General features: G+C 34.7%; 1 protein-coding gene across 5 annotated transcripts in view; it reads right to left on the reverse strand.

Moving 5' to 3' along the window:
* PTPN3 (protein tyrosine phosphatase non-receptor type 3) overlaps positions 1–22,006 on the reverse strand; it is a 164,343-nt gene that overhangs the window by 52,326 nt on the left and 90,011 nt on the right. For all 5 annotated transcript variants that reach the window (XM_083860387.1, XM_083860386.1, XM_083860389.1 and 2 more), the window contains exons 8-12: positions 20,961–21,081; positions 17,139–17,226; positions 12,642–12,730; positions 7,328–7,391; positions 2,006–2,178 (exon numbers count right to left, since the gene is read on the reverse strand). In XM_083860387.1, the coding sequence (XP_083716513.1) occupies positions 2,006–2,178; positions 7,328–7,391; positions 12,642–12,730; positions 17,139–17,226; positions 20,961–21,081 (535 nt within the window). The remainder of the gene's footprint in view (positions 1–2,005; positions 2,179–7,327; positions 7,392–12,641; positions 12,731–17,138; positions 17,227–20,960; positions 21,082–22,006) is intronic.

A 22,006-nucleotide genomic window follows, 5' to 3' on the forward strand; every position in this document is an offset into this window, starting at 1 on the left:
AAGAAATTCAGTAGAGAAAATGCCTCAGAGCATTGAAATTACTTGAAAAGACTTTTTTCTTAGTAATTCAGATCAACAGTAAGAAATGCTCTATATGCTACAGACTATTAAGAAATTGTAACAGGAGATTTGTTAAAAATAAAATGTTTGGTAAAAAAAATTTAATTGATACTAAACTGGTATCCTTTGGAACTCATACTCTTTTCTTTCTTAACATTACAAAGGCCATGCAATGCCTGTGTGTGTATCTCTGCCTGTAGGAGGATTAGGGTTCTGAATCTCCTTGCAAATTTGAAAGAAATAAAGGACTCCAGGACCCGACAATCCAACAAACTCTGAGAATTACCTTCTCAACGTCTTCACTACAGGAAAAACAAAGTCATAACATTACATAAATGAGTAAATTCTAAAAATAGGGATTTATAAAATGATAGAAAATTAGAATACTGTTTGTGCAACTACTTTTTTTCATGATCTAGAAACCAGACCATCCAGTTATGATCTAGTACTAAGTGACAAGATAGAGTAACAGTCCAGCAGAAAACATAACATTTTACCAGAATTCCTACTGGGATTAATTGTTTCATTTACAAGCATGGGTTAATTGTTTCATTTACAAGCAATACCAGTGCACTTGGTACTAATTTCTGCAGTACCAAAAGAGATATCAGAGTGTGAAAAGCCAGAGAGCCACTAAAGTCTGAACAGCTATTTGAAGCATGTTCGTATCAGTCAGAAGTCGAAGCTTATCCAAACAGAAGACAGAAATCAGTCTGACAAATTAAACGCAAAATTAAACTATTAAGGGAACACACTACAAAAAAACTCACAAAAACACACTACCCACGAACAAAAAGAAAACAATAAAATACTTCTCCAAAAATCATGAGAACAAGCAGGTTTCTAGAGAGTCTACAGACCATCAAAGGGTCAAAGAATCCCCCAGAATCTCACATCCAGAGATGATAATGACAAAAGACTTTCTCTTTTCCTTCTCTATTAATATGAAATATTTCTTATATGTTTCATTACAGAATGTTTTTTGGGGTGGAGTTGGTGGATAGGGATGGGATGGATGACACAATGAAGACACAGGACATAACAACTTTGTAGCTGAATTGCTAATACATGTAATAACAGAACAAACCAACATAATGGAAGAAATCACTGTGACTGATACTTATCAAAAAAATAAAAGCCTCTAAAATAAAAGAGCAGAACTACTTGAGTAAAACCTCCCATTTCAAAAAATCACACAAGATAGTCAAAATAAATGCCAACTGCAAAGAAATGGAGAAGGACATTACAATGTCAAGTGACTGGACAATAAACTGGCAGCTTGACTTCAATGAAGATAGGACACAGTTACTGCATATGGGGAGGAATAATCTCAGCTTCATATAGGAAATTTACAGGCTCTAAAGAATTACTTCTGGGTAACTAGATCTTAAATAACACTAGGAAACTACCAGCTCTGCAACGAGAAGAATCCAGTGAGGCAAATAAAGGATTAAAAGTGTCACAACAGGAGTATCTTGAATACCTGAATGGGAAAAATTTTTTCATCCTTATGTCAGTAATAAGTGGTTGGCATGATGCACTCCAGAAATTGCCCTAACATATTAAACAGAATGTGTACATGACACTAATGGCTAAACATTTCAAAACAAATCTGTTCTGCAAATTCTCTTACCGGATCATTAGCTACATGACATTTTTCCTTTCCAGTGTTTCTATACTTCAGACTGAAGCAGCAAATTGAAAAAAATAGCAGTAAAACATATATCCAAACACCTTTTGAGGCAATTATAAGAAAAGCTTTACTGTAAGGAAATCACATTGCTGAAAGTGAAACCACAACCATATAACTTGTCAAATGGTTCATATATAGACTGGAACAAAGCTATGGACAGGATTAAACTCTGCCACTGCAACTTCAGCTATCACTGACACAAGTCCTCCCCTTCCCATCATAGAGCAAAACATGCTTTCATACAATACTTACTTTGCTGGATTTCTAGAACCCAGAGTCCAATAATGTGATAATATCTTTTTTTCATGAGGTAGTGACTTCTTTGCCTGAAAAAATGTGTGATGCTCTACACAAGATTTCCAAAGATTTTTGCATGCTCTGTAATTTAACATGTTGAAGGCAACAATATGCTCTCTGGATTCATTCTGTAACAGTAGGGAACACCATGTTTCAACATATACAAGTAGATGAAACAGTAAACAAGATAATAAAAAACCAATAAAATTATTATAAGCTTAAACATGAAAAATACATTGAGGCAAACAAACAAACAAAAAATCAGCATACAGTAGCTGGAGATGGCCAAAATACCTCTGTGATGATGTGAAATTCCAAACTGCAAAATGTGCACTTTACAAGCTAATGAAATGTTAATGAAATATTTAAGTCAGAATAGTAAAGATTTTGTATATATAAGTATCATGTTATGCCAATAAATATATTTTCAGGTTTACAGTCAGATTTATACCTCCTGAGACAAACAAAATTCTCTAAAACATTCCATTAAGGGTGTAATGTCAAAAGGAAAAAAACCCTCTTTCTTTGAATTCAAGCTCTTCATGTAAGGCTTCAATTCAATAATGATCTTTCAAGTGCCATAGGATGCAAAAAGCATATTCTTGATAGTCTTTCAGATGAAAGTGAAGATGTTAACACTGATCAGTGAACAGTTTTCTTGGGGGGAAAGAAAGCAGTTGTGATGGGACTGGAGCTGCTGCTACTGCTGTTGAAATCCACTCATGCTTGGATGATAAGGCCAAAACGAGGAGGATCAGAAGGCAGCAGAATATAGAACTTGTGTGTCTTGGTGCAAACTCTTACAAGTAACTTCAGTGCCAAAGTGCCAGTGAAACACAAGTGCAACACAGTTGTGCCACCAATATTTATCACAAGAGTTTTGTACAAGAGAAAGTTTTGGTAAGTTAATCTAGTTATTGATGCAAAGAAAGTGGAATGAGAGAAAAACAAAGAAGGCAAAGTAAAGGTAACATGAGACCTGAGGCAATTGCCAGCATAGCTCAGCACTTGAGTGAAAAAAACAAGTTTTCTTTACTCATCTTTTCCAGCTCCTCTAAATTACAAGTGATTTTGACATCCTGATATATAATTAGACAGGCAACCTTTTGCTTGTTCACAGCAACAATCTTGTTGGGAAGTAACTACAAACCATTTTGGCTGGAATAGTCAATCTGTTTTTCTTCTGTTCTTATTTCTAGGCAGCATTTTACAAATGCCAATATCTGAGACCAATCCTGCATTTTGCAAGTCACTCCATGTCTAGTCCAGAGAATCTATGGCTTCAGACATGCTTTCAATAAAAACAGTGAGACTTTTAAGAGAAAGAAAGATTTGCCTCTTGATTTTATATAAGCACTGAAAAACATTTAACTGATTACAATCTTTCAGGAATATTTTCCCTATTCAAGAACATTAAAAGTATTTTCTTTTCAAGATGTGGGTTTGTTACTTGAGTCTCTTGCATACTGGAACCATCTTTGTCAGTTCACCACAGTTGCTTCTAAGTAGTTATGTAAAATAAAGCAGGAAAGCATAGTGAAATCTAAACTCAGAATTTCTTGATATATATAAAGCATACATCACAATGATTTAATGGCAAATGCTATTTCTAACATACTCCCTTGTTGGTTGAACACCGCTTGAAGGGTTTTACTACTCCACCAGTCCTTCCAAATAAAAGGAAACGTATAGGTATTTTTGTTGGGCTGGAAGAACTGGCTTTCAATTGCCACAAAAATTATTTTATTCAAGCATCTCAATTATATTGAAAAGCTGTAATACAAAGATAAGGAATTAAATACATCTAAAATTCTGGTTTTTAAATTTAGGTTTGAAAACAGTAATGAATTTTGCTTGTTATAAGTGTGCTTTTTTGTTGTCACAGAACCTTCTTATCAGCCTTTAAGTAGGCTGTAAGTTTCAATGTGGATTTAAGCTAGGAAAAATACTTTGAGAAGTTTCATAAAAATTTATTCCATTTTTAGACTAACATAACCTTTTGTTAATATCAATCTCCCACACTAACAGGCCACCTTGCAAGTCATGCTGTTAAATCTGTGTACTTTTTGAAAGATGAGCAGAGTTCTAGTGGGATCCAAAGATCTAATGCCCATCATACTTCTCAAATTCTAAAAGAATAGCATTTCAGTGATTATCAAGAAATGAGGATTAGAGAAATTTGCAGGCATTAAGGTAAAGGGAACAATTCCACATAGCTAAAGTGTCTGGCTAGTTCAACATATGGAAGAACTTCTGCATCAGTTGTATGCCTACTTCATAACAGAAAATCTGAAAATATCTACAGCATAGAAAGTTAAGATATATTTTAGTATGCAGCAAATTAAATTGGTTTTAAGCATTAGATAGGAACACTGAAAATAAAATTTCATTTCTGAAAGGCACGAAATGTTGCCTGTAAACAGCAGAGTTCCTATTCCTACCTTAAATCCCGCACCCTTCATTAAGCCTACATGTCATGAGCTTCTATAGCACCAGACATTCACTGATTCATCAGTCTTGCTCCCCAGTCCTTTTCTGGCTCTTCAGTAGAAACAGAAATACTGCATACTCCTAATCAAGTAGCTGATCAACAGACTGGAGCAGTGGGAGGGTAAAAGAGAAGGTGAGTAGCAGGGAAAGAGTGAGATAAGGTAAGTTGATTTTTCAGAAGAGGCACGTAAGAAAAGAAAAATTGAGTAAATGAAATAAGGAGAATAAATCAATGAAACATGGCACATATCAGGGACTGCAAATTCATTGCCTTTGAAAACTTTCTGCAGATTTTTGTAAAGAATCTACATATGACATACATAATATAAAAGAAGTGCTATAACATTCTCATCATCTTTAGTCAAACCTCATCTATGAATATACACTATCTGCTCTATTTTCCCCATGTTCTTTCATCTTCTTTCTTTCAGATTAATTGACCTATTTGCTTCTGTCTTTCCAAACAAAAAAACTAATCAATTCAAAGACTGACACCTATGCAGTCATCTGCCCTCACACACCTCTCAAGCATCCCACTGTTCTGGTGAAACCCCTAAGACTCCTCTGCCCTCTCTCTCACTACTCAGCACAAGCAAGCTTTTCCAAGCAATACCACTTGATGCCCTAAATTTCAAGCCAAGATGACAAAGATGGATGTATCCATAGATTTAGTGGCACACCTGGTCTGCTTTTTCATATGTACTGAGGAGTAAAAAGGTCATGCACCTGGCCTTACTTGTCTAACAGTTCTGTAGCTCTTTAAGCGTGACACTGTGTGCATTACTGTCATCTCTAGGTTATGAAACAAAGAACTATGATCACTCAAGAGAAGGTAAGCTAAAAGAATCAAGAGCCTTGAACTGTCATCATCTTCCAAATGTGTAACTGAACAAATTAAGGTTGCTGCTCTTTTCAAAAGTGACACAGGTCTCCAGAGACAAAAATTCTACTTTTGACAGCAGTCAAGTCTTTATGTAATGAACACGCATATTTTACATTAAGTCCACAGATTGTTCTGTATTGACACTTTATTCTTCTATATTCCAAAACCACTGTAAGTACACTCATTTACAGAGAATCATAGTATGGTTTGGGTTGGAAAGGACTTAAAATGATTGAGTTCCAAGCTCTGTTTTACTCATCATTCTCACAGAGTTCTGTTACTACGTTTATTCTTACAGACACATTTGGAAACTGCTGCCTGTAAACTTGTACTTATCTATATATTTGAAAATCTTTAGATTTTAAAATTACAATTTATCAGTGAATTTTTAATCCTCAAACCCAGGAGAGAAGTTACTTTTTGCAAATGTTTGCACTCACAAGTATGTGGAATGGTTTATCAACCACTCATTTCTTCACGTGGTGAAATATATATGAACAGACTGTCACATATCTGCATATAAACAATATATTTAGAAACTTACAGCTAGTAAAAAACCTTAAGATCCCCCTACAGTGTGTAATGACACACCCTGTGTATGCTATGTGTTTGTGCAAGCATTACAGCAGTAACACTGTCTCTGGATACTAACTTTGTTTAAACATCAATGCTGAAAAGTAACCTTCACATACTTGCACACTTCTCAAATTTCAAAGAACCCACCAAACTGAGAAAAAATACACACAGAAAAAAAAAAAAGAAGAAAACATTTTGCTTTTGGGTAAAAAAAGGCCTTCCTAGAAATCTTTGTTCAGCAGACCTTCTAATCTATGTGGGTCAAGAGGTGATCTTGTAACACAGTTGCTATAAAGTTAAGAGCTTGTGTACTACCAGAAAGGGCCTTCATGAAGTTTATGTACAAGTTAACACTTACCTTTTACTATAGTCTCAAGTTTTGTCTTCAATGGAATTAAATTATTTATACATCTGCTGATCACTAGTTTCTGAGAAGTTTTTTTATTATCAAATTAACTAATCTATGCTCTTTGCAAAAAGATATCTTATTCTTTTTTCATATTGTGGCAGCACAATAATAATCAGCAATCAAGATTTCCTCCCCCATGAAATAGACTAAGATTTCAACTGTTCTGCAAAGGGCTCCAAGCAACCAACAGAAGCCAACTCTTAACAGTCGAAAAACTTTACATTAGTTTTATCAACTATCTTCACATAACTTGCCAACTCCTAAAGCTCTCCATGTTATACACAGCAGGAGATGTGCTATTCCCCTTTTCAACCTCATGTTTTTCAGCTACAAAGTTCTCCTTTCCTCCAGGAACCTCGCTTTTTTCCTGAGCTCTGAGCCCCATAGTCTGAAGGGACCTCACAAATGCCCCCTAGATGGGACGAGCAGTTGTTTAGTAGATTCACTGCATTAAGGAACTCCACAGGGCAGGGAGAGCAACAAAGGGAAGAGCAGCAGATGCTGATGAGACAAGGGATATATGCTACATGAATAAATATTGGAGAAAGGATGGAGATCTGCATTTACCCGAAGTCTCTAAGGGAGAAGAAACCTCCATGAGAAAGATACAGTCCAACAGACTGAAAGTGGAGGGATTCAGTTTTGGAAAAGAAACAAAACAAAACAAAAAACCAAAAAACCAAAAAAAACACAAACAAACAAACAAACAAAAAAAAAAAAAACAAAAAAAAAAAAAAAAAAAAAAAAAAAAAAAGGAAAGGGAATAAGCAGATCAGAATAGCAAGACCGAGTAGACAAAACAGAGTTTCAAAGGCAAATTACCCCAACAGAGCCTTTTGACCAGCAGTTTGTAGGTTACATTCAATATAAAATATTGAATATGGTCACTTGAGCAAAACAAAATTAGAGGACTACTTACATGTTTTTGCCGTTGCTGTATAAAAAACTTCTTCCTTTTAAAGGAAATTTTTAATATGTTCACCCTAAAAGAAAGAAACAGGCCATGAAATACTGAACAATGTTTAGAGTAATTAAACAACAAAAAATAATACTGCATATAGTGAGCCTGAAAGATTAGAGCTGTAAAATATTCAATGAATAATATTTAGCCATCTCCTGCATTGAGTGGCAAATAGATGTCCTCGTTTAATCTTTAAATAGTTCACAGCAGTTCTCTCCCACCAAATCTATTCTTGCAGCAAAAACTTGATGACATCTTCTACACTAAGCTGCACAAATGTTAAATGTGTCAACTTTTGTATAACTTTAGAGTCATATGACAACTGTGACTAAAGGAACAAAATTTAAGACCCTAATGACATGACAAGGTTGGTCTTACAACAACTGAAACTTTACTGAGGCTTTGCAGAATTGGTTTCATAATGTGAAAAATATAATGTACTTGTTAATCACTAAACAAAACCTCTAGATAAAATCATAATTTTAGAAGGATGAAAAATAAGCAATAAGCAGTGTTAATATATTTTTCACTTCATTAACATTGGTATGTAATTTATGTGGTAATTTTAGAACTGAACACCTCTTTTTAAACAGTGTGAATACATATTCACTAAGGTAAATTGGTGCTCAAGCAATTTTCATTTTAATTACATGATTATCAGTTTTGCTAAATTAAACAAACTTCTACCTACCTGCCCACCTTCCCACAGCAAAACAAGATTTGTCTAAAATACTGAAGTAGTTCTACTTCAGTAACTGAAAATCTGCACTTTTTAGACAAAGAAATCTCTGAGCTGAGGTCAGCTGGAATCTTATAGAAGCTTTAAGGAAAAAAGTCATAAAAGAGTTTTGTGAGTTTACTGCTAAAAGTCTCATAATATTTTTGTGAACTGATGCTTTACAGGATGTCAGACATCAGGTATGAACTATGTTGAAAGTCCTCTCAGTTTGGCACAGTTTTTGCATCACTCTCATCAAGTGGGATGCCACAAAACTCATTCCCCACTGCTCACAGGAAAGGCACTTGAGTTATAAGCAACACTCTACATGGATACAGGAGAGTATATTTGCCTGTTACTAACAAGAATATTCATGGAATTATCTATCTCTCTTCCTGCACAAGAGGTGGAAAACAGTGTGTGCCATTTTCAGAAAATGCTTTTCTCCATCAGTTACAGAACCACAAAGAAATAAGTGGTTTCAAACACTATTCTTTGACAAGACAAAATGGTGTGAAAATTAATAGAAAGTTGAAATCATATCCACCTCTCCTGTTAGGCCAACTCTTAAAATATTTTTGTCATTTGACTTGCTACTTCAAACATCAGTGATCTGCTTGCTCATCTAAAAGTTCTTGATTCTGAACTACCTGACAAGTCATATAAATTTCCATTTGTATTTGAGCTGCAATTCATTATATAATAATTCTTTCTTGATTCTAGTGCTACTCTGCCTGAAGTAGTTTTGTGTTCACTCAAACCACTCAAGTTTTGTTCTTCTGGTTTTTTCTTACCATGCTTCTTGACTTAGATTAAACTTCAACAAACAAGTTTTTGGAGTTATTCTCAGCTTACACACTTGCTGTCATAGTCTGCTCTTAACCCATCATGAAGGCAGCAGAAAACTAAACTTGCAGACAAAGCAAAAAACCTCCCACCCAGCAACAAAAGGGGAAACAGGATCCCAAAGTACCAAAATTCTCTTAATCCCTTTCCTCTACATCCTACTTTCTTTTTAATTAAAAAAGAAACCAAGAAAACAAACAAACAAACAACTTACAAAACCAAAACAACAAAATCAAAAAACCCCAAAACCTCACCAAAACCAAAGCCATGATTCACTGCATGACCATATAATCACTTCAAGCCAAACCAGGCCTTTAAGTCTCTTTATTTTGACACTCTCCTGAACAGAGTACCCCTCTTGATTCCATTCATTCTTCTTAAAGTACAACTAAACTGATTTAGTTCAGGTATGAGGACCACTTGCTACTCTGACATTTTTATTTAACATAACTAAATTTAACATAACTAAATTTAAATTTTTATTTAACATAAACTAAATATATTCTGCAATGCCCACAAATGTCTGAATGTTCACACCTAGAAAAATCTACAAAAAGATCAAAGAGATTAAGGTGTCAAAGCATTTAGACTTAGCGAGTTCTTGAAGATGTCATGCCCTAAAAATACATAAATGGAATGCAGTTACTATTATTGTAATTGGTGGCTCAGTGGCCCTTCTCTCTCACCAATGATCTGTCCAGTGACTGTGCAACATTCACAAATCATTAAATGTCATGGTTTATTTATAAAGCACTCACTAGTTGTAGTATTTCAAGAATGATAGATCTTTTGGGTCCCATCTTCCTATCATTCACAGGCATCAAAATAAATTTGTCACTCTGTGAGTCACAGAATTGCTAATTTTTTAATTAACTGGCTCTCCTGTCCTAGCACTTAGTACTAACAGCTGGTACTTGTGACTTGAAGCAAAAAAAAAAAGTTTCTTTACCTGGAAACCCTATACTTTACTGCTGTAGAAAGGTGCTGTCTAATTTGCTATGTAAGATGGTTGTTTTCCAAGTTTTAACTAGCCATGCATTATGCATTCCTGAAGCAGTTTCTCTGAAGTTTTCAAAGCAGTGAAACTACATACACAAAATAGCATTTAATACCTAACTCTAGTTGCTGCTGACATAGAGTGTATTTCTGGTTTTGCCATTAATATTTTACATGCAAAATCAATTTGGAAATTACCACAGAACAGTTAAGCACCCTTGAGGATAACTCTGCAGAGTGTATAAAATACTGCATTAAATCCAAAGCTATTTTTTAAACCTATCTTGACTTGCATTGCCGCTGACTGATCAGTCAGCTCTTTACGTAGGTTGCTTTGATTGAAAAGCCTCTTTTTGCCAAGGCAGAACTCTCTCACTGCCTCTGTTCCTGAAAACTTTTGGTCCCCTTTGACTACTACCATATGGCATAGTTGTATTGTTGTCATCCACTGCAGAGTATTTTACTTAAAATTTTGGAAAGAGTGCTTTGATGGTGTTTGCTGCCACCTTGAGTTCTAACTCATTAATGGTGAAGTTTGCACAGTCCATAGGAAAAACCACTTGATACAAATGGTGTTACATAAAGAGCCTAAATAAATACCAATTCAGGCATTACAGAAATATATCCTGCTTTGAGATCTAAAATAAAAGTGAGATTCCACAGTACAAACACATCCCAAGCAACTCCGCTCTGGTGGTTTTCAGTGTTTCCTTGCTTTGGCAAGATCAGGGAATGGACACCATTCACAAAGAATTATGATTAACTCATGAAAGATGCCAGAAATAAAATATCAAAAAGTTAGCCCCTCTGTAGAGAGCTTTTGCTTTCAAGATGAAAATAAATTTTGAGAGAGAGAGAGAGAGAGAGAGAGAGAGGGAAAGAGAGATCAAGTGATCAAGTTGGAAAGCCTGGAACAATTGTATTAGCAGTCAGCTGAAAATATTACTGCCTAAACCTCATATTTAAGAGTTGGCATTATTTGAACTGAAAAACCTGTGGGTTTTATTTCCGTCAATTTTTTTCTGTAAATGAGAGTAGGTTTTTGTGAAAAATGTTTTAGCATCTGTGTTTTATTCCTCTGTGCTCTCCAGGAGTAAAAGTAGAACAGGAAGTTATGGATTCCTCCTGTCTTGTGTGCTATAAAGAGCCTTTCCCCTCCTTAAAAAATTCATATAGTCACAGATTTTAAAATGCCACAACTCTATGGTTTTCAGGAACAACTGTTATCCATTCATATCTTACTTAGGTCAACGAAGTTGGCAGAACAAGACTGGCAGAAGACAGAAAATGTGCCTCCAGCTGGCAGTTTTTAAAACCTGCAGTGGTTCTAAGAAGCTGAGGCTGATGAGTATGAAAGAGCAGCACTCAAGGCACAAGGATGAAAAATAAGCCTTTTATGCTTCAATGTGCATTAGAAATGGAAAAATACAAGTTTTTACTGTGCTGCTATATGAGAGCAATATTATTATTATATTTCAACTCCCAGGGAGTTGAAATGCAACTCACAGCAAAGGGAGGAAAAAAGAAAAATCCAGAGACTATACAGTGTATTTTCCCCTAGAATTTTAATTGAAATTGATTTTATTGCTTTTCTATAGGAAAAAGCAATAAAATCTATCTGTTTGGTGAGGTTCAAAGATGAAAGGATGGAATGACACTAGTATTTAAAGAATACAGCTAGGGAACCTTTTTTTTTTTTTTTTTTTTTAAATAATTAAGGGCCAAAATGCAAGCAAAACACATTGGAATGCATTTTTCTGTCATGATTAAGAACCCTGTACTATCTTACTGACAAAATTATGCAGAAAAATTATTACAAATTCAAGAAAACTCACATATAACATGACAAAGCTATAGTTTTATGAAGTAACAACAAAAAAAAAAACCCAGCCAACTTCATACTTCTATTAAAAAAGAAAGACTGGAAAAAAAGTCCTTTGTGATCCAATCCAAAAACTTTAAGAAAGTGCCCAAACTCTATCCAATTTCTAATTCAGGTTATAATTTTTCGTATGGTATAACTAATAATCCCCAAGAGCACTTTAAAAAAAATTATAGCTTATGTAACTTCTCATGTCATTCACATTAGAGTTCTTGTGCACATTATTTCTTTGCAGAGGTTATTTTCTACAGCACAATCATGCATTCTAATGTTTTATGTATCAGTGAATAATGTGAAGGTCCCTTGCCTGCTTGTTAATGTTATATACCCATACTTGATGAGATTTAAAAATGTCTAAATTATATTATCCTACTTCCTGTAAATCTGAAACTCCAAATAACTCATTTTACATTTCTGCTCCAAGAAGTATCTTCCTGCTGAATGCCATGTTAAAGATTCAGACTGAACTTAATTCAGATTGAATTAGAGGCTGAGCTTTAATAGCAATACTGATTGTTTTTGTTTTTAAAGAGACATATTGTTGGGTATAACAGAAGCAAATCTCTAAGACCACAGGGTCCTCCTAATCATGTACTCATACTTGTATGTGAATTAACTTGATCAAGACTTAACACAGTGCAAGGACTTCAAAAGTCTTCAAGATTTAAAAGCCTAGGCAAGTTTCAATTTTTATCTAAGCACAAGGAAATACCATGATACTTCATAAAGAACAAATATATGTATGGTAGGCTTCTTTGGAATTAATTTGAAAGCAAATGGAAGTAAGATGGAAAAAACTGGACATATTTCTTTACAACAGGGGAATTTACCAGGGATAGAAGCTTGTACAGATGAGTTTTCTATATACAGCAATTCCACTGGATGCAATCCCAATCATAAGATCTAGATTATGGAGATCCTGCAAAAGAAAAATACTGTAATAACACAGAGGCAGTTTGTGTCATTCACATTTATCTACTAATAAATTTATTTTCAAGCTTTCTATACCTAAATTGCTACACTTGAAGAAAAAAAAAAATCAAGGACATTTTTGAGTTTTGATTTTTTTCTCATCTCTTTCCTTTGATGTTATCCATTACACATTCTAAATATTATTCATGCATTAAAACAAGTTGAAATGTTCATCTTCCTACCCTGGATATTCCTTAGGTCTGAATCAAGAGTAAATTTGTCTTATTAACTTCAGGAAAGATACTGAAGTACTTCCCAAGATTAGTCTGGTAAATGACACAGAATTTTGGGAACTGAACAAAAATTGCCTGATTATATGCTGTTTAAATAGAGGAAAAAATTCCTTACTTTTTCCTAAAAGGTCTTACCAAGAAAGACTGCACAGGAGGTGACCACAATTTTGCATATGAGAATATGTTGGAGAAATACATGTGTACATGAATATTTCATACACTAAATGAAATCCATTATTAACCAAACCAAAAGCTGTGCATTAACTTAACACATGCAACTGGAAAAAAAATCATAAATTTATAATCTTTTTTTGGTATTGAGATACTCAAGAGAAAACACATTCTTCCATATAAGTAAAGATTTGAGTTAAAAAAACCCAAAAAGGCAGAGAGGAGGATGCTGGATGGTCATTTTGAGCCTAAACTCAGATTGATGGTTAAAGAAGTTACAAATCTTGGCTTCCCATTTCTTATGATCAATGCACACTAATGTGTTATTAAAGAGATTTCTAAACAGACCTAAATGTACACATAAATCCACATGTAAGAAGAATTCATGGTTTAAAGTATCAGGTTTGACTCAAAAGCAGTTTCAGACTGTTTTTAAAGGACAGCCAATGGTAACAGATTCTCTTAAAGCCTTCAATAGCACAGTTGCTCCTCTAGATGGTACTCTGGGCTCAATTAATACATGGCCTTCCTCCATGTCCAATCCCAATTTCCTTATGTTAGTAAGGTACACGGAAATAGAACGGGTAGCATGTGCTCTGACAATACTGTGGAAAGTGTACAATAAATCCTTTAAAAACAGTTGAATAGAAGTGTGATACAGGCACATGAATGAGTGAAGTCCAAGTAATTTGCAAAGCATAATACATGAATCCAGAACTGACATACTTGTATTTTAATACTTGAGAAGAACACTAAGGTATTCAGAAGACTAACTGCCTATAGTTTAGCTATTTTGCCATGATACGGCCAACCTAAAGCAGGGTAGAAAATTGTATTATTAGCACTTGGAGCTTACTCCAGGTTCCTGCTTTTAAAAATCAATACTGTAAAGAAAAAACAGCTTTAAAAGTAAAAGCTGAAAATCAACATGATTAAGCAGAAATAAAGGATTATCTGAAACACTTGATAGGGATTAATTAGGCTAAGCTACTCTATTTTCTCGAGAAGCTTTGTCAGAACAAAGTTCATTCCTCACCCTCCTCTGCACCAGCCCAAACCACTAATCTCCTGTGTTATTTGTTATTATGAAATCTCTTGTGCTGAGCCTAAGAAATACACAATCAAGATGCTGGAATAGCATAAAGAGAGCATAAAAGTTGTAAAGATAAAAAATTATCATGCCAGGCATTTAGCTAGTTAATTACTGATTCACATTTGATTTAATTTACAATTACCATCTTGATTTTTGTAGATATGGAAATAATATTGATTCAACAAATTTCCTATCTTCCACCCTCTGAGTAAAAATGAATGATGAGTTAACAGCAGATTAATTATTGAGCAGGGTAGTGGTCCAGAGTGAAAAGGAGATTAGGAATTCAAGAAATATCAATACAGTTTTAAGATATTGAATTCACTCTCTTGAGTCTCCTAACACTATTGCATTTTTTAATATTTTAGCAGTTCAGATTTTTCATCAGGAAAAAAAAGCAGGAGTGTTTGCAGATGAAAACTGAGCTCAGATTAAAGTTGCATGTTTACCAAGTTGCTAAAAAGAAAGCTCACAGTTATGTTAAATATTTAAATTTTTATCATAAAACAAAAAAATAAAGGAAGCTATATATTCATCTGCTTTTCAAGAAACATTATCCAAAAGTATCCCACTCTCAACCACCAGTACAGGAGCACCAGCTCCTTTGGACCATGAGTACAAAAGCCAGGTGTTACCTAGTTCCCCTGCCATATACAATCTAAGAGGAACAGGATCATCAGAATCCACAGAGATAACGCCTTTCACAGAGAGAGTTTAATTAGTCCCTGCTAAATCTGGTCAAGGCACTGGGATGTGACAAAACTGGAAGGATGATTTAAAAGCAGTGCTGAGTTGGGGGAGGATATCAGGAGGCACTGTCAACATTCCTGCCAAAGCAGGGGCAGGACACATTCTCTGTGAAGAAGCAGCTTGTAAACCTTCACTGCAAACTTCTTAGAGGCCTGCAGGAGTAAGACCAACCTCATGTTGCCTCAATCCAACCAGCGACTTGCAACTGCTGTTTCCGAAGTAGAAAACTTCAGAGACAACCAACTACACCCCTAGTAACAACTCCCCTTCTCAGCTTCAGGTCATTTACAGTTAGAGGATTTCCTGGTTTAGAAGCTTCTTTTATGTTTAATGGACCCCAGTGACTGCCTAACTGCTCCTGATGGCTATTTCACCATGGGCATTCATTAAATCAGAAGTAACACTTACAGTTCAATTGCAACCTTATGGAAGAAGTTCCATTACTTAAACCTGAAGATTCTTCAAACTTTTATTACCAAAGAAAACAAAAATGTTGGCTATTCACATTCTCTATGCTGTTCACCTACTACAGAAGGCTTTTCCTTAAAACATTCATGACCGTTATCCTTCTCTGTACTTTTCTTTTTCCATTACCTACTCTGAGATAAGGAAGGGAGAGGAAGAATGAAGTTCAACATTCACATGATACCGAAACTCAATTTGAAAGGCGTGATATTTTCTGGTTTGCTTTCTATTTCCTTCCTAGTAGCTTCTAAATGCCTAGATCTCTAGTTCAGCTGCTAAAAGAAATGATCAGTTCAAATATTTAATCCTTAAAAAAACCTGAATTGCAGTAAAACTATTATTTTGAATTGAAACAGTAGCAAGATAGACTGCAGTGAAATTTCATTTAGCTGAAAATGTCTGAATCCAGTCTATATCTTCAATACTTGGCACTGGTATGACCACTACTGATATCCTGCATGCAGTTCAGGGGCCTGCAGCTCAGAAAGGATAATGGAAATTGGAAGAGCTTTCAGAAACAACATGCCGTTAATATTAAGAGACTGGTCACATAGTGGAAGTCTTAGGACTCAAGCTGGCTTATCGAAATACTAGGCTATAATAGAAGTTAAAAGGCAAATATCCAATCAAGTTAAGTGCATATAGTGATCTCAAGTGTAACACTAAGAGCTTCTTCAATAAAGTAGAAAGGTGACAGATGACCCAATGGACAGACTATACAAAGTTAGATTTGTTAAGATCATTTCCTTTCCTTTCTACTTTTCTCCATTCTTAAAAAAAAGCATCTACCTTTCATGAATATGAATGTAATTACAATGGTTTTATACAGAAGTACTTTAGGAATTCCTAGAATTCCTAAATGCAACACTCGCTTATTTGTGGCAGCATAAAGAAAAACAAGAAGAAAATATGGTGAAGGAAGCAAATTACTCATTCTATTCCTTCCTCATCAGGATTATTAACAAAACTAAAAAAAATGTTAAGAAAACTAGAAGCCATCTTCACCTAGGAAAGCAATTATCTGTAGTAGACTTCCATTAGTTTTCACACTACAAGTCATATACCAAAGCAATTCACTTCAGATGAGAAGTGTAATCAAAAAATTAGTAACAGTAGAATGTGAAATAGCAAGACATGTTCCTTTTAAATGCACACCCTGTATCTAAAAGATTTCAAATAAAAATTTAGTGGTCATCTCTCAAGCTGTTAAATAGTTCTTAGATTTAGCCTGGAATCAGGGAATACAGGAATTTAGGCAAAAAGAAAAATCTCTATGTTCTTAAGAAATTAGTGCTAGAAATTCAGAGAAATTAAACTCTTAAAACACTTGCCAACTAATAGCACTAAGCAGAGCATTCATTTTCTTTCATGCAAAGACAGTCAGAAACCTTTGTAAAATTATTAAGTAAAATATATTGCAGTAATTAAATAGTTTATCTTAAAAATACTTTGTAACACTTTTGAGGAGCTCTAGATTATTTGGTTGAAATTCCAGCACCTATGTCATACATAAGTTATTGAAAAGTTACCCATCTCTAATTAAATTAAATTAAATTACTTTTTTTTTTACTGCTATTAATTAATGTAGAAAAAAAAGGCATATAAATATACTTTCCAAGGGAAAAATTACAATGTAAACATACTCTACCACTGTGCAATTCCACTCCATAGAATTCAAGTGTTCTTGCTATATTTATATAGCAGGACTCTGCTTCAGATTGCTTGAGGCCACTAAAAGAAGGGAAAAAAATATTAAATATGAACCACACAGACAAGTCAAAAATAAAAATATTATATCATATTTATTTCAAATGCATAAAACCAGAAGAATGCCAAAGTCCAGTATCTGAGAAATAACCCCATATTAAGTAGTGCTATGTTTTCTTTACTGGTGAAGGCCCAGCTAAAGTACTCTCAGAAAACCTGAGTGAAATATACATGATTTTTTTACCTTAGCCATTCTGGACCAGCTCTTTTTAGAAAAATTTTTGTTATCTGTTATGTTCAAAGGGATGAGGAAACAATTCCCCTTTAAAATCTTTTTAGTAAGAAGATGTATCTGTAAATATTGTATATTTCATAGTCTCTCAGAAAGAAGTCATTTAGAAGAAAAATGAGAAGCATGAATGTACTAATAAATAAAGTGGAGAGAACAGATTAAATGCTAAAATTATGAAACTTACCAAGGAAAAAACATCCAAGTTTATCTAAAATCAGCAAGTCCTACAATATTTTTTTTTCCCCTGCATCTAAGACATACAAGCATTTAACCTCCTTGTCTTCAAGAAAGCTTCTATGAGTACAGGTAAAAACAACTCTTTGCTAGGTGAGCTTCCAAAACAACATGCGTAAAATTACATTAATCAAATTTAGGTACAACCTGCAAAAAGCTGACATAAAATTGAGTTATGTTAAGAACTTCAGCATCTATTATTTCCAGTTAATATCCCTCCTTTTAAATGCAAAGCCATCAAAATACAGTGCCTTAAAATACCTACTCTGGGAAATATTACATCATGCTGCAGAAAACTGAAAGCTACCTTGAACTGGAAAGCCATGGCCAGTGTGGCTTGAGGGTGTCATTATATCAGGAAAAAAGAGAACGAAGATGAAGAAAAGTGCTGTTTGTCACAACCCTGAAATAAATTGATTTCTCAGATCTATATGTACACTGACTATTGTCACCTAGATTCTGAAAAACTTTAGTTGACCTTCTCTCTTTCACTGTGTCAGAAAATTACAGAAGCAAACCAATGCAAAATGGCCATTTTGTTATATAAAAGGATGCTGAATATGTTTGCAAGAGTACACTGCTGTAATTTTAAATAATTTGATCAAGTACTTTGTTCAGAAGGTCTGCTGCACACTAACAAGATATGCCTGTAAATTTTAACTCTCAATTTGTATACTCCATCTTCACCAGACCAGTCATGCCTTGTGTTTCGAAAGGCCAACAAGTATCTCAGCACAGACTTGGGTTTTTAAATTGTTGTTACACCCTCCTACTTAATCAGAGGTGAAACGAAACCCTCAGGTCCCTAAGCAGATGGTAATTATTCAGTGAGATAAACAGGCAAGAGGAAACTGGTCTTGATGTTCCAATTTTTATAGGTGTTGATACTCAAGGACTAGCAAATCTCATCTGGAATATAAGCATCCTATTTAGTTTCAAGTGGATCCTTCTCTTCAAACTGATGGTTGGATCTAGCAAGCACTATGAAAACCTTACCAATTTGCACAATACATGCACCCTAAGATCTCAGACTGCTTCTGTAGCTAAGAAAAACACAGCAGGAGAACCATGTTAGAACCAACTGCATACAGAAAACTCCCCCTATGGATTTAGGGATGAACGCAGAAGGAAATTTTCTGAAGCTATACCAGTTCAATATGACAATATCTGTTTTCTTAACAGCTACATACTGTCCACTGAACAGTGTGACATGGACTTGTTCAGGGAATACTTCCTCAGATTTTGCAAAACAACATAAAACCTAGGTAAAAAAACCCCTGCACTGAGTTACAACACATAACTCAAGACATAACTTCTCAAGTCTGTATTTCAGCAATTCAAGCCTTTTTATTTCCTTTTTGAAAGTTTCCCAAAGGAGAGACAGTAAGGACTGATGTCTATAGGATTGGCTTTGAAACCCTGCAATCTAAGAATACCAATTTCAAAGTTATAATAATTTACAGATAACCTACAGATAAGGTATAATAAATTACAGATAATATGGTTTGCAGCAATATTTTTTATTCCAGATTAGCAGAAATCTCATTCCAAATGTTCTCTCAAAGGGTAAAAAATAAATTCTTCCTTTCTATCTTTCCTTCCCAGCAGCTCTGGTGAACACCAGAACCATTCTTGTCAAGTATGTTCTTGGCATTGATCTAGTCAAATTCATGTCTGAGACAAGTATTCTCTACTAATGCCAAAGGAGTATGCAAGAAATACTGCCAGGATAAACAATAAATTGTCTCCCTCTCCTTGCACTCTGAAGTAAATTGGCCTTAAGAGCTAAATTGCAAAAGAGGTGTTAAAACAATAAAGAAACATTTTTCCAGTCCAATATGCTCAGTATTTTTATTCAGACCTTCAATTACCAACATCTCTGTTAATTCCAACACAGAAGTTAAACTTCTCAACCATCAAGGCTTCACCCCACCAAAGCACTCAATGAAAGCATTGATATCACTGAAAGAACCCAGAGAAGAAAGAAGTTTTTCCAACAGACTCCAGCACACCTTAGTCTGGACCAATGCTAACTTCTGATCTTTCCTCAGCAGAACATAACCAGCTCTGTAACTCGAGCTACCACAGCACTAAATACATGAGCTCAACCCCACCACTCCAAGACTCTTCAGAAACTTCCCTCAGTGGTCTCCAAGATGATTGTTTCCTAAAGACAAGCAGATTTATTAATTCCTGTCTAAAAGTCCACCTCAAAAAGCTACTGAGCCTATCGGAAACTGCAAATTAATTTGGAAGGAGTAGAGGCGTCAGCTAGTGTCATGAACATGAACTGTTTGGAAAGCAGTCCAAATTAGTATCTCCAACAGGAAGGATAGTTGGAGTTAAGAGTTCAGTGGTTATCTTCTTTTGCCCCATAAATGACAATGCCTGTTCTGGATGGCTAGGGAGCACACATGAAGTTCAGAACTACTCACCACAACCACTAGCAGTAAAGAAACTAGAGGGAAAAGTAGGAGTATTGAAAGATGAGAAGAAAACAGCTGAGAGACATTAGGAAGAGATGAAAATGGAAATATTTCAGGGTATAAATCAAAGAAACTAAGACAGCGGGGAATTAGCTCTGCTGCAGTTAAGATACAGGCAGAGAAAACAAGTCTACAGAGATTTAGATTTCATTTGCTCACAGACAATTTTAGATTAGTATATTTGCATTCAGCTTGCAAGTATCTGATCAACACCACTCATTCCAAAGCTGCAGTCTTAGAAGAGACAATCAGCAGGGTCAGAAAAAATAATTAGTAGTGCACTGACTGGAATAATCTGTTGCAGTCTTTGTATTACACTCAGGAGAGGGGAATGAAAGCACAAAGTTAATTGAAGTGCTTTATGGTTATGGCATTTCTTTGAGGTTTTTTTCCTTATATAGACAAAAAATCCTATAGAATTTGAAAAATGATCAAATGTCCTTCACGCAGAAAACCCCCTCAAACATCTAGTATAGTATTCTAGATTGTTACCTTTAATAATGTTTAAGGCTAACTAATCTACTGGAAGTTATAACTAGAAATTTATTTAAATGTTTCAACACATTAGCATCATACTCTGAATATAATTAATCTAACACCTTTATGATAAACTCAAGTATTTAATTTAACAGAAGCTATATGAAAGACAACTGTAATGAAAATACTAAGAACTTGAGTCTTCCTTTTGACATCTTTATTTTCTTTAAAAGCTCAAGAGGTGAGAGAGAACTAGAAGTTCACATTACCTGTGTTGCTCATGTAGCGTTTCCACTTTGGTAAGAAAATCTTTGTTCTGCTCCGGTATAAAGTTGTAATTTGATAGATATCCTGAACAATGCACTGAAGCATTATAGTCTCCAAGTTGCGCTGTTAAGAAACAAGAAACACAAATACAAAATTTTCATAGTTAATTGGATTTTTGTTTAGAAGAAATTCCTTCTCACTAAAACACATACATATACACATGGGAAAATGCAGAAATTACCAATTATTTTCCAACAGATGAGAAGTTGAACATAGGGAACTGTATGATCTCAGTGAGGTAAGATTTTTTTCAAAAATACACTTAACATAACTATAATGTCAGGCACTGAATGACTCAGTACTTTATTTAGTTACTTATGTAGCCTCACTTTTGCATCACAAGCTCTAACAGCACCAGGCAGATGTCATGTGCCATGTCGACACAGACGTGCAGTACTGTAACATCAGAGAACACCAAATTGCTTCAGTAAGAGATGGCAAATGAAATCAGTTTGACACATTTACTTGACTAGAACATATCAAAAGTCTTCAACAAGATCTGTCACTTAGAAAGCATCCACTCTTCACAAATATAGGTGGAAATCACTCTACTACCAACAATGGCACTGTCTTAGAAATTCAGCTGTGAATTACTTAACAGAACATATGAAATAACTGCTGATTGACACATAACATTACCAAGCTGCTACAAAAAATAAATAACTATAACCTGTACTAACCTTCTTTTTCATAAGGAGTATGGAATAGTGATTCTAAAGCCTTGAAGTTTCCCAGAAGTTATTGGTATGATTTGCAAATTAGCAAAAAAGAAGGTAATTGATAGCCTGCAAAAATTCAGCATTAAAAGCTCCCCAACGTAATCAAAGTTCAAGAGCACACTTTTAGGATACACTATCAATATTATCAACTCTATTTTCCAGAAAAAAAAAAAAAAAAAAAAAAAAAAAAAAAAAAAAAAAAAAAAAAAAAAAAAAAAGAGTACAAAAGAGATATTTAAGTATTTAAGTGATTCAAGTTGAAGAGCATG

This window comes from Zosterops lateralis (assembly GCF_965231275.1).
Source record: "Zosterops lateralis genome assembly, chromosome: 1".
NCBI classification, from domain to species: domain Eukaryota; kingdom Metazoa; phylum Chordata; class Aves; order Passeriformes; family Zosteropidae; genus Zosterops; species Zosterops lateralis.